Source organism: Planococcus citri, chromosome 2, assembly GCF_950023065.1.
Source record: "Planococcus citri chromosome 2, ihPlaCitr1.1, whole genome shotgun sequence".
In the NCBI taxonomy this organism is placed as follows: domain Eukaryota; kingdom Metazoa; phylum Arthropoda; class Insecta; order Hemiptera; family Pseudococcidae; genus Planococcus; species Planococcus citri.
The window spans coordinates 74785565-74799120 of record NC_088678.1 but is presented as its reverse complement, the minus strand read 5'-3'; the positions used below and the strand labels follow the sequence as shown (position 1 = coordinate 74799120).

The window sequence follows — 13556 nt, the reverse complement described above, 5'->3', positions numbered from 1 at the left end:
AGTGGGTTAGGAGAGTGTAGCAGAAAATTCGAAGTCATATTCGTGCTCGGTGGTATCGAATCATATGAAAACGACACCAATTTCATCAAAATAACTTTATTTCCAAAATAGTGAAAATTGAGGGGGGCTGGGGGGCTCTGGAGGGGGCTAGGTGAGCGTAGCAGAAAATCTGAAGTCATATTCGTTCTCAGCGGTATCGAATCATATGAAAACGATACCCTACTCGTTAATAGTTATTTTTTTCAAAATTCCCATTTCACCCCCTACCCCCCTAAAACACATTCATCTAATTTTTCACCCCGGCGCACCAAAGCAAAAATTTCTAAAACAGTATATGATGTTTGGGGGCCGAAAATACATCCAAAAAACGTGTTTCCAAAATTTTACCTCGCAATATTGATTGTTAATAGTAAAAAATATAAAAAAACGTCATTTTGAGGGGTAAATATGAGGGGAGGGGGTTGAAAATTTTTGTGGGGATACTTACTAAGGATATACATAACATACTGAAAAATTTTCAAAATCGGTCGAAATGGGGCTGAGAAAAGTGTTATTGAAATTACAGAAAAGGGGGGCTCCCCAAAAAGGGGAGGGGGCGTGGATCTGAAATTTTTCACGCGGAAGTTTCTCGATGGTACCCACCTTCCATGCTGGTATCAACTCGAACACTCTCCGGGACCATTTCATCCCCCATATGCGCCGATAGCTTTTTTGTTTTTTTTTAGAAAACCCCTCTCATTTGAATGGTTCTGGTCCCACCCCCCTTGGGGGTAGAAGGGCAGTTGATATATCAATAGATCGGAAATTTGACGTAGAACACAAAAATAAAGCCACTTTCGACGTAAAATCAAACCCTCGCGAGAAAATCGCAAAAAACGCCGCGGCGGGACACTTTTCACGCTCTAGCACGCGACGCACGCGGGGTACGGGGTGGGACTTTTAGTATGTTAAATAGGACCCCTTCCACTACAGTATCCCGCAAAAAAACCTTTTGTAGGATTTAGTCCGAATAAATCTTCCCATATCATCTAAAATTCCTGTACTACATACCTCCAATTTTTAGGTAATTTTTGATAACTGGTTGCAAATTAATAAACCGGTTTCGAAATCCGATTAGCAAAAAAATTTCAATTTTTCACATTCAACAACTTTTGTTTCAAGAGTTTTTTTCTTATCTCCAATTTTTAGGTGATTGTCAAAACTGGTTGTTGAATGTGAACCAATGAACTGAGTTCAAAATCTGATTGGACAGAATTGTGTATATTTTCACGCCCCACAACTTTTGTTTCGAGCTTTTTTTTTCATCTGCAATAATTTCTGGATTATTTTATGATAACTGGTTGCAAAATAATGAACCGGTTTCAAAAAATCCATATCACGTTTTTGTCGCTTTGAGTTTTTTCTTACCTTAATTATTATGACAAAAGTAAAATGAAGCTAAAAGTTGAATATTTTCATATTTCTGATCATACTTGGTTTATCAATCGATCATTCATTACTCTTTCATTTATTTATTGTTTCTGTACATTTATACGTACCTACCTACATAGGTAAGTACTTTTATAAACTTAACTTAGGTACCTACATTAGTGTGATATGGGTACTTTACCTACTTACAAAGAAAAAACAGTTATGATTTCTATTCTGCTCTGTTTTTTATAGCATGAACCCCATAAAATAATGATCTATTCGGAGAAATCGCGAAATCCTTTCTGAATGGATTGTAAAATATTCCTTCGACGGTTTTAATTTCACATTTATCTGTAAATTGAAAATCATAACATTTGAAATGCATACACAGTAATACATAGCTTTACGAGTATCTAAAAAATTGAACAGGACACAGGTCAACGATCGAAATCATAGAATAAGGATCATAGGTATAAGAAATTACCTATACGTACTTTTCTGGATCATCTTGATTAAATTTTCCGGAGCGATGAACTCGTCGTAGTAGTGAGTACCTTTGGGAATGATATCGAACAACTCTGCCAAAAATATTACGATTATTCTGCTGGAAAGTGTTCTGTTTGGACAAGTGACGAATAACGAACCTCCGGGCTGTGGAACAGAATTATAGTAATCGAATTAGGTATTTTTAAAATTTTTCATAAAGCTCATATAATATAAGGTCCGTAGATGGGATTACGATGTTTTTCGATAATCTGGTGCACGTATTTATTGGCAATGAAACTGATATTTTGCTTGACCTATACCCATCTCCTCACCCCTCTTCATACCTCCCTCCCCCCACCCCCTCAAAAAAAGACAAGACAAGACAAGACATTTATTTTTAAAGTGCTTACAACACAATATAATATTTTGATTTTAAAAGCACGTATACTATTTTTTGAAAAATTAAACTAGATGGAGTAAATTATCATTTTTGATTAACTTAATAATATTGTTACCTAAAATTTAATTTATTAGCAATGAATTTGTTTAAAACATCTTTTAGATTTTTAAGGTTTAAAAAGGGGCAAACAATCAAGTGGTTGTTATGAAAAATTACGTTACAATTACAACATAAAGGGGGATTAATTTTTTTCAAAATATAATTATGAGTTAATCTAGTGTGACCAATTAAAAGTCTAGTAATTTTTGTTTGAGATCGACGATTAATACTTTTAATTTTTTGTTGAAGTTTCTGGGTTTGTGTGTGATAGATCTTAGCCAATTTGTTTGAGGAGTATCATATCGCCAAAATATCTCCAAAAAAACTGAAATTTTTACTTTTGAAATTTTAAAGCAGTTTTCTGCCTTATTTTTTTCATTTATTTTATTTTTTAATGTTTAAATTTTTCAGCAGTGATTGACAATAATGTAAGTAGACTAACAAATTTAAAAAAAAAAACAACGAAATAAAAAAATGAAATAAACATGAAATAAAATAATGAAAAACGAAAATAAAATATGAAAAATTATGAAAATGAAATAAAAAGTTGATAAAAATTTAAATTGAGTAAATAAATTGAAAAACTAAGTAATTTTTTTTGAAAAATGAAGAAAATTTAAATAGGTACACGCAGGTATCTATTTGTTAATGAAAATTAAAAATGAGAAAAAAAGAATAATATCGCCTTACGTTCCTCTATAATTCTCTTACACAAGTAGGTGGTGTTCATAGATTGAGACTGAGCTGTTTGTACAGCTACCGTGATGGTTTGAATAACCAAACATGATATTTCGGGTATCTATATGGTCTGTCTGCTTGTATAGAAAGCATTTCTTGGCCAACTTCAGTTCGCAGTTGCGGCTGGTTGATTCCAGACGATCTGGAGCTGAAGAAATTGGCGATACTTCAGCTAATAATGCTGTTCCATCGGTGCGATTTCTCACCCTTGTCACAAGACAGGGGTGGATACCCTTAAACTTAGGTAATTCCTGTCGTCTTCATTTTTGGAAAAAGGATATAATATATTTCTGGGTAGAAACTACCACGTTCTTCAAAATCCGAAATACATATACACGAATGGAAATGTGTAGCAATTTATACTCACTATAATTATGTAGGTCTGTCTAGGTACCTTACTATGGGTCATTCCATGTCAACTCAACCACAAAAATGCGATTTTGAAAGTCCTGTCTTTCGATTTCGGTCAACTTTTTTCTACAGAGTCTACCCATCCAATAAGTCAGAAACCCGCAATCACTTTAGTCCCAACCTCCTCAGGAGGTGGGTGGGGGGCTCACTTACTTTCACATTGTCTCGAGGTACTCAACTTCAGCAGCGCATGCTTCCAAAGCTATGATACTTTGATCAAAACTGATTTCACAGTTCGAAAGGGCGTTGCATTTTGAAATTTTCAAAAGTTGAAAGTTCAACTTCCAAATTGAAAGTTCAAATTTCAAAATGGCGCTGTAAGTGGAAACTACCAATTAGAATCCTGAAAAATTTCCATGTACCTTTTGATGCTTTTTCGAAAAATTCAATTTTCGAAATAGAATCTTTCAGTGGAAGGAGAGCACCACCCCCCCCACTTTGGGCAAATCTTTCAAAAAAAAATCTGGGGCATGTGATATATCGAATTGTATGTTTTCGATAACGCTTAACACGAATATGACGTCAGATTTTTGATTGGACTCCATGCACGGCTCCCAACACAAATGAAACAATTTTTTTGAACTTTTACCCATTTGGGAAGATTCTGGAGGCCATGGGTGAGGTCAATATGAGAAACTAGGGTTATATTCGTGTTCAGCGATATCGAAAACGTACATATTCATGTGCCACACGAATGAAACCATTTTTTTGACTGTTACCCCCTTTGGGGAGGTGCTCGGGGGTCGTGGATGAAGTCCAATCAAAAACCTGACGTCATATTCGAGTTCAGCGTTACCGAAAACATACACTTCGATATATCACATGCCCCAGATATTGTTTCGAAAGTTTTGCCCAAATTTGGGGGAGGGGGTGCTTCCCCACCATTTGAAGATCCCATCTCGAAAATTGAATATTTCGAAAAAGCATCAAAAGGTTCATATTTGGAAATTTTTTCAGAATTTTCAATGACTGCTCTCACTTACAGCACCATTTTGAAATTTGAACTTTCAATTTGAAAGTTCAACTTTCTACTTTTGAAAATTTCAAAACACTTGAAAAGTTTGGAATTCAATGCACTTTCTAACTGTGAAATCAGTTTTGATCAAAGTATCATAGCTTTGGAGAAATGCGCTGCTGAAGTTGAGTACCTCGAGATGATGTGAAAATAAGGGAAGCTCCCTCCTAACCGCCTCCTTCGGGGCTGGGACCAAACTGATTCCGGATTTCTTACTTATTGAGTGTGTAGATACCTACTGTAAAAAAAATTCGAGGGTAATCGGAGGACATGACTCAAAAACGTTGGTTGAGTTGAGCTGGAATAAATAAAATTAATTGATCTAAAAATTGAAGAAAATTTCATTTAAATGTACCTAAAGAAAAAATAATAAAATTTAATGTAATAAAATTTTACGTTTTGTTTTTTATTCCTAATTTCCTTAACAACATTATCAAAATCGTTAAGTGAAATGAAAATGAAGAACGAAAATTAATGGAAAATAAAGGCATGATAAATAAATTGAAAAATGAGCAAAAATACAGCAAAATTAAAAAAAATTGAAAATATAGAAAAATGATGGTACCTGCTCGTACGAGTATATAGGTAATTAATAAATTGAAAGTGGGGGAAAATATAAAAATGGAAAAAAAATCGAAAATGAAAAACGTAAACCCCAAAAATGTGAACGGAAAATAACAAAAAACAAAAAAAGGAAAAAAAGAAAAAAGAAACTCACCAACATTGAAAATCAAAAAACCTCAATAAGAACCAAAAAATTATCATTCTCGCTACTTTGAAAAATGAAAACAAAAAATTTAACGAACGGAAATCGAAATTAAACAAACAGAAACGAAATGGAAAAACAAAAACTTGAAAATTCCAGAACTGAAATCGGTCGTGAAAAAATAACGAATCTGGAAAAGTAAAAAAATTGAATTCTACAAAAAAAATTTATTGCGAAAAAACTGAAGCAAAAAACAAATACGAAAAATCAAAAACATTGAATCCAAAAAAAAAAAAAAAAACTAAATTGGAAAAAAAAGAACTTAATTACTAAGACCTATACATAGGTGTTTCAATTCGAAACGGACTTGTATGTATCATACGAGGTTATAATTGTCTCGTATATTGTTTGTTCGCGGCGTACCTATCTGATCTTACCTTTGTAGAATTAAGAATATAAGAATAACCAGATTGAAGCCGGTGAAGGGATTGAATTAGATATTTCAAACAATTTTTTTACTTACTTATCAATTTTTTCTTCATTTGCAGGTTTTAAATAAAATTATTACATTCAAAAAATATTGTGATAATCGCTCAACATTTATGTGCAACTTACTTGAAGTGTATTTATAGAGCTCGATAAGAATTTTTCTTTCTCTTCGTTTGGAATATGTTCGATTACTTCAGAAATAACTACAGCGTCGTATTTTTCAAAATAATCTCGTTCGTGTTCGTAAATCGAATCGTTTATATATCTGTAAAATTTATAACACGAAATAATACTAACTATAAATCATAATAATTCATAATCGGTCGATTTTTTTTAATCGTCACTTACTTTAAATTTTCTTTAATCGAATCGTCTAATAACTGATGCTGTTTTGCTTCGTCGATGGCTTCAGAATCAATATCAAGTCCGTGTACATCTGCTCCTAATCTGGCTAATTCCTGAATTTAAAAAAAAAAAAAAAAAAAAATGTTATAATTTGTTTGTGAAATTTCTCAATTTAATTAATGATGATGGTACCGAACCATACTTATATAAATTAAATAATTACTTCGCAAAGTATTCCCCCTCCACATCCCACGTCGAGTATTTTGACTCCATCTAGGCGAGTTTTGTCGACAATTGATGTCTTATTTTCGATTCCGATCTCGTGAATGCCATCTCGAATGAAAGGAACTCTTGGTTAAAATACATTAATCAATTCAGTCTGTTGTATAGTTGATTTGAAGATGATTTTGAATTAATCGATTCGATGATTTTCTTACCGAACTTTGTTGAAACGTGATAATAAATAGTGACCGTTCCACCAAGGCAGATTTACTTCTTGTTTTTCGATTTCTTTTTGCATTGCAATCGATCTGCGAGAAGAATTTCGCGAATCGTTGATTGAAACTTGTATAGGTAGGTACTCGAAATGAAAGAAAAATTAAGTAGGAAAGGTACTTACTGCGTATGTAGGCCCATGTTTCCTTTTGCTTTTGTTCGAAGAGCAATAAGTCGACGTAGAACAGTCATATGTCTTGTAAATTCCATTACTTGGATAGGTACCTAGCTATTTTTTTTTTTTTTTTTTTTTAAATCAAATTAGTAATTTGACTTTAAAATAATTGGTACATAACATTACGAAGTTAAAATCATCACTTCACTTGATAAACGCAGTACTTGCAAATAAAATCATTCGTGTTTATATGTATTTACCCAACGCTTACCTAAGTACTTATCAGTAGGTGTTTTGATTTTTCTCGCGAATGAATATTTAGCCAGAAGCTACGATGTATCGTATGGGAAGGGCATTGCATATCTGATACAGTTATGGCTACGTACGAATAGGTATGACGAAAATTAGTAATTAAAAATTAAGTGGAACCAGTCCATCCTTGAACCAGCAGATTGGTGAATTATCTCGTGTTATATAATCTTACCTTAATGTTAATGTTATTTTCCATTCATGTATAAAGGAAGTTAGCATAAATGTATTCTGAAACCTTGAAACAATGTACAATGTAGCAGAATCACATGTAAATTAAACGCTTGATTAAAAGATTTGGAGATAATGCTTAATTGGAAAATGTATACGTTGAATATTTTAAAATCAACTATGAAAATAAAAATTAATTCTATGAAACTTCTTTTTTTTCAAGTAGGTACCTACCTAGAATTATTTCAGCATGATTTTCTGTAAATAAGTTGACCAGACTGCCATGAAAGACTCGTCATTTCATTACCTGAAACACAAAACAATATACCTATTCTTTTTTTTTTTTTTGAAATCATAAAATAGAAAGAAATATTAACATTGCCAACAATTAATTTTTCAAACTGAGGATACAATCAAGTATGTACCTACCTATTACATATAAATTTGAGATTAGACAATAGACATAGGTATATAGGTACCTAAATCTGATTTAATTGATTTGTAATAACTAGGTAATGAATATGCAGATGTTATTTTTAAAAATGAATTTTGGATACAGTTTGCAATTTCAGTGTTCCTGTTTTCTATTTGAATAGTTTTTTTTTTGCAGATATCGTTGGGACGAGTTTCTCAATTTTAGTGGATAATCTGGTCATTTATATGAATTCGGCCAACAAATGACGGATCTTGACTTAATTGGTTGATAACTTGGTAGGTTTTTTCGAGTTTTTTTATTTTGATTTTTCAGTTTGAATTGGTTTTTTATTACTTCTTTAAAAAAATTAATGAGGTACTTATAATGGAAGCATTTTTGGATTTTGTAAGTGTTGTGTTCAGTGTGATGGCTGCGATTTTTCCCAGAACCAATCACTGTGTGGAAAATATGACTTTGGAAATGAATTCCCCGCAACAAAAAACCTCCTTGGTCGAATTTATGATTTTTTTTTCATTTTATAAATTATTTTGGAAGTTTCTACGTTTCTTTTTACAATTTTTAATGGGTCGTTTTTTAATAATATTTTGCATTGTTTTGCATTATCAAGGTTTTTTTTTCAATTTTATTAATATTTCGTTGTAGTTTTTACTTTTTACCTTTGCTTTTTTTCAAATTTTTAGTTTTTAAATTGTATTTTTTCATAGATGATTTTTATTTTATTTTATTTTATTTTATTTTAGAAAATACTTGGGCTCTTTTATTCATTTTTTTTTTAATTTCTAAAAATAGGTAGGTATTTGAGTTTCCCAATTTTTTTATACGAGTATTATGTTGGAACCTTATTTTTTTTTCAATGTTTCAAAAAATACATAGATAGGTACATCATCTCGATTTCTTTAAAAATTTGTGCAAAACGGATGGTTTTTTAAGAATATTTTTTTATTGCTTTTCATTTTCACGTTTTTTTTCAGAAAATATTATTATTTTTCCATTTTAGAAGTTGAATCAATTTTCCCAACTTTTACTTGCAGTTTTTTTTGCATATTTTTTTCATGGTCTATTTTTAAATAGGGGTGTTTTTTTTAATGTACCTAGGAAATATTTTGATTTTTTTTCAATTTTAATGCACCGTGTTGTAATTTTTCCTTTGCTTTTTTTTCAAATTTTCAATTTTAAAATTGCAGTTTTTTTATTTATTTATTTTATTTTAATAATATTATTGTTTGTATCATTAGTTCATTTCTAATTTACTGTTTTTTGTTTCAGATAATACTTCCAGTCTAGACAGCAGCGAATAAGATATTGAGAAAATGGCATTCCGATTGATTATTCCGGTGAAGATCGATTTGCTGAGCTTGTCTGTGGTGCTCATCTTAGACTCCTGCGATCAGACGTATTTTGATTTTCTTGTACTGGTGATGAAATCAAACCTGATGGGTGACTGAGTACTTCAAGTATATTTGATCAAGGACCTCCTCTTTGAGCTTTGAACTTGTTCATGTAGTAAGTTTTGTTTTATTTTCGTTCGTTTAAATTCCTCATTTTTTGCGCAAATTAAAAAAAATGAAAAAAATGAACGATTTTTTTTAAATTTGATAAAATGTACTTATGCAATTTCTATACTTAGATCTCATTTTTCACAATAATTTGTTCAGATTAGTGTATAAATTCGTTTATTAAATAGGATTTTGCTTGATAATATTTGATCGAAACCAATAATATGAAAATTTTCTAACGACTTTTATTGTTTTTACAGATTTTGAACTAGATAAACGAGTACCAGAGGTTTTGAGAAACGAAATTCAGCGATACCAACAAACATCTGACCAAGTTTTCGTGAAATTGTGTTCATTTCATTTCAATAACTCACCTTTGTTTTTCTGGAATTGTTCGCATTTTTTTGTAAAATTGATTATTTTATTTTATATTTATTTAAATCAAGCTATAAGTAGTCGAATTTCATTTAATTTATTGTATGGGTCTTAAAATATTTATTTTAGGTAGGTATCATTTGAAACCACTTGTCGAATCGTTCAATCATTTTATAGAATTTTTTAATCGTTTTATTTTTTATTTTTATTTTTTTCGCCTCTTGTATCAATAATTCATTCTTCAACTTTTTTTTAGAATGTTCTGTCATTCAGTATAGCTCTGCTTGTGTTGTGCATTTTTAAAATTTTTTTATTTATCTATTCGTTTATCCATTTTAATTTTATTTGAATCGCTCGTTAAATTGTTAAATTTTGTTTTGTTGTTTTCAATACTTTAATAATTTTCAAATTGTTTTATTATTTGTAACATTTGAAAAAAAAACACATTGTCACTTACCAGTTTCTTAGACTTCTTCTGTGTATGAATTTTGATGCTCTCGCGATCAATTGAGTTCATTTTCAGATTTGTGGCCTCCTCTCCTGAGGCCCCTGTTGATCCGAGCGCCGAAATAATATTATCAAATTCGCGCCGAGGAGGTTGAAAAACATATATTATTTTGATACGTCGCATGATGTGAAAGCTCACTTTTGTGAGCTTTAGAGAACTTTTTAGACAGTACGAACTGCACGAATGGAGGGTTTTGCGACGCGGAGAATCCGTTTCCGGCGTTGGTTCTTCCAAAAAGCTCAAAGTTCCCTGAGAAATGACGCTTTTTTTTGAAAAAGTTGAACTTTCAGGTGGAAAAAAGCTTCGAATCTCGAAATAAATGAGCTTGACGTGATCACCGATGCTGAATTAGTGATAATCGACTATTCGTACACCTCATTTGGCTTTCATTCGGTCAAAAAGCTCAACTTTGAAAAAGTGCATAATTTGCCAATTTTGATCATTTTCGATTTATTTGATGCAAAATAAGACCAATAGACCCGTTCATGGTGAGATATTCGGTTTTAATAAGCGTACGGGTACAGCGTGAATTTAACTAATATTTCGTAGTCGAAGCGTTTTTTCTTTCGTTGTGTGAGGGTTCACCGGGTTCACCGGGACAACTTTTGCATAGAAAAACAATGCTTAGACACCCACTATAATTCACACAACACTCGTACGCGAACGGGTCTATTTCACTAGGAGAATATATGATATTAGGAGGTTCGATGCTCCTAATACTTGAACTTTCAATTCAATTTTGCGAGCTTTAGAGAGCTTTTTAGGCTGTACGAACTGTACGAATAGGGGGGTTTTTGGGTACGGCAAATTCGTTTCCGGTGTTGGTTCTTCCAAAAAGCTCAAAGTTCCCTGTGAAATGAAGCTTTTTTTCAATAAAGTTGAGCTTTCAGGTAGAAAAAAGCTCGATCGACTTAATCTAACGAGCTTGACGTGATCAGCGATGCTTATTTAGTAATATTCGACTATTCGTACACCCTATTTGGCTTTCATTCGGCTGAAAAGCTCAATTTTGAAAAAGTGCATAATTTGCCAATTTTGATCAATTTCAAGTATATTTGATGCAAAAAAGACCAATTTCATTAGGAGAATATAGGATATTAGGAGGTTCGATACTCCTAATACTTGAACTTTCAAATAAATTTTGCGAGCTTTAGAGAGCTTTTTAGACTGTACGAACTGTACGAATAGGGGAGTTTTTGGGTACGGCGAATTCGTTTCCGGTGTTGATTCTTCCAAAAAGTTCAAAGTTCCCTGTGGAATGAAGCTTTTTTTCAATAAAGTTGAACTTTTAGCAACAAAAACCCTTCGACGTTTGAAATAAATGAAATTGACGTGATCAGCGATGCTTAATTAGTAATATTCGACTGTTCGTACACTCTATTTGGCTTTTATTCGGCTGAAAAGTTCAATTTTGATGGCAGCAATTTTGAAAAAAACGATGCAGCGCTTCAGGTGGCAAAAAATGGAACTTCTTTTATAATCATCGAAAAGTAGTTGTAAATGCGTATTTCTAGCCCCCAAATTCAGGATTACAAAAGAACTTCTCATTTTCACCACCTAGAGCGCAGCATCGTAAATTTTGAACTTTCGAATCGGTTTTGCAAGCTTTAGAGAGCTTTTTAGAGTGTACGAACAGTGCAAATGGGGGGGGGTTTGACACTCGGAAAATCCGTTTCCGGCATTGGTGTTGCCAGAAAGCTCAAAGTTCTGTGTGAAATGAAGGTTTTTTTCGTAAAAGTCGAACATTCAGGTGCAAAAAAGCTCGATCGAATGAAATAAATGAGCTTGACGTGATCAGCGACGCTTAATTAGTGGTAATCGACTATTCGTACACTCTAGTTGCCTTTCTTTTGGTCAAAAAGCTCAATTTTGAAAAAGGTCATAAATTTAGAATGTTATATGAGTTGCATACCCATACCTTCGCAGGCATTTTTCATCTTTCTGTTTTCAAGGCAAAATGAATCGTACTACGATGTGTCAGAATAGGGGTTTATCGATACGAGGAATTTAATGATGATGTTATTTTTGACCTAAAGTAAATATTCGCTGAGTAAATGTCGTCTTGAAAATTTTATTTCCATTTTTTCGAACCTTTATAGCTATAAATACAATTATTCGACTACTTTTAATGCCAAAGGGACCGTACGAGGGGGGTCAAATTGGAGGTTTGTCGATACGAAGAATTCATCGGCGAGATTATTTTCAACGTAGCATGCATATTCGCAAGAAAATCACCCTTCAGACGAGTATAATTCGAATTCAAAGAATTTAAGTAAATGGAATTTAAATTAAACTTACCTGATTGAGGTTTGGGTTTACAGAGGGGGAGGGGGTGTCATCAGTCAACATACTTACGTTTCGAAATTACAAATAAGAAATCTCAAATTTAAATTCATACCAATCGACGATTATTTCTCAGCAATCTCACATCTGTTAAAAATCCCACGTTTCGAATTTATTTTGCGCCTTGAGAGTAGGCAACTTTTTTGACACTAGATAAAAATACTCGAAAATCCCACATTTCGAATGACTTCTGCGCCTTGACTGCCTTGAGAGTAGGCAACCATTTCGACACGTGATAAAAAAATACTGTAGAAGTCCATGTTTCGACGAATTATTGCGCCTTATGAATAGGCAACTTCTACTACACGTCCAAATACTCTCAGTTTTCTTCATTTTAAAGTTCTCTACGAACGTGAAAAAGACGATTCTGGGGTAAATCTAAGCCATTGAGTCCAAATTTACAATTTATTTCAGTCAGGGATGCCAACTTACCACGTTAAGAACTAACCAGGTTTACATGAAAATCGACGTGTTAATTTCGTTTAAAACCCCCACGTTTCGAACGATTTTTGCGCCTTGAAAGTGGGAAACTTCTTCGACACAGTCCATTCATTTCAGCCAGGGGTGCCAATTTTCCTAATCAAATTAAACATAATATAGGTATAAAAAATCTAATTCGTTGAAAAAGGTCACGTTTCTAACGAATTTTTCGCCTTGAAAGTTGAAAGTAGGCAATTTCTTTGGCTGTCACAAATATTTTCACATATTTCTCTACTTGAAACCCTTGCATGTACTCGTTAAAATGTTGAGAAAAAAATGCTATTCTGGGCTAAATCGGAGCTGCTCAAGTGCTCAGTTCAAATCAACAATTCCAATCCCGTGAGGGGTGCCAAATAATTGGTTCAAGCACAACTTTTCGTATGTCTTACTGTTACGAATTGGCTTCTCGATCATTTCCAGTACATCAGTATAATATTTACCAATGTATCGCGATCCATCGTCGATAAATTCGCAGTAAGAAATTGCCATAAATAAAATCATACCCCACACAACCAAAAATCAAATCAATCAAAAATCAGATTTTTGAGAATCCGTGTAAAAAAACAACCTATTTTAATGTCATTTTTGATTTTTTCGCCATGAACGATTGTCTACAGAATCAAAGAGTCGAGTTAAATTTATCGTCAAGACGTAGAGTTAAATTTCAGCGATTTATCCCAGCCAGAAACGCCAACCTTACCGTCCAAAATAACAGCTGTTGCATGCCAA

At 32.7% G+C, this 13556-nt stretch overlaps 2 protein-coding genes across 4 annotated transcripts in view; one reads left to right on the top strand and one right to left on the bottom strand.

Moving 5' to 3' along the window:
• Nucleotides 1–10153, top strand: part of LOC135837740 (uncharacterized) — a 310851-nt gene extending 300698 nt beyond the window's left edge. Inside the window, exons 1-3 of one of the 2 annotated variants that reach the window (XR_010557249.1) lie at nucleotides 7300–7900; nucleotides 8892–9128; nucleotides 9382–10153. The gene's annotated coding sequence lies outside the window, so the exon portion shown is untranslated. Of the gene's footprint in view, nucleotides 1–7299; nucleotides 7901–8891; nucleotides 9129–9381 lie in introns of those variants that run through there. The other variant, XR_010557248.1, reaches the window with a different exon arrangement.
• LOC135837738 (ubiquinone biosynthesis O-methyltransferase, mitochondrial-like) lies at nucleotides 1496–6981 on the bottom strand. Of its 2 annotated transcripts, none has more exons than XM_065353111.1 (7): nucleotides 6719–6977; nucleotides 6537–6629; nucleotides 6323–6449; nucleotides 6103–6212; nucleotides 5881–6019; nucleotides 1905–2061; nucleotides 1496–1761 (listed from the first exon to the last, which is right to left on the bottom strand). In XM_065353111.1, the coding sequence occupies exons 1-7, from the start codon at nucleotides 6802–6804 to the stop codon at nucleotides 1640–1642; spliced, it is 834 nt and encodes a 277-aa protein (XP_065209183.1). In that variant the 5' UTR covers nucleotides 6805–6977; the 3' UTR covers nucleotides 1496–1639. The 2 variants fall into 2 exon arrangements, with proteins under 2 accessions (XP_065209183.1, XP_065209185.1); XM_065353113.1 differs by having other exon boundaries at nucleotides 1627–1761; nucleotides 1895–2061; nucleotides 6719–6981.
• Nucleotides 10154–13556: the final 3403 nt, after the last annotated feature.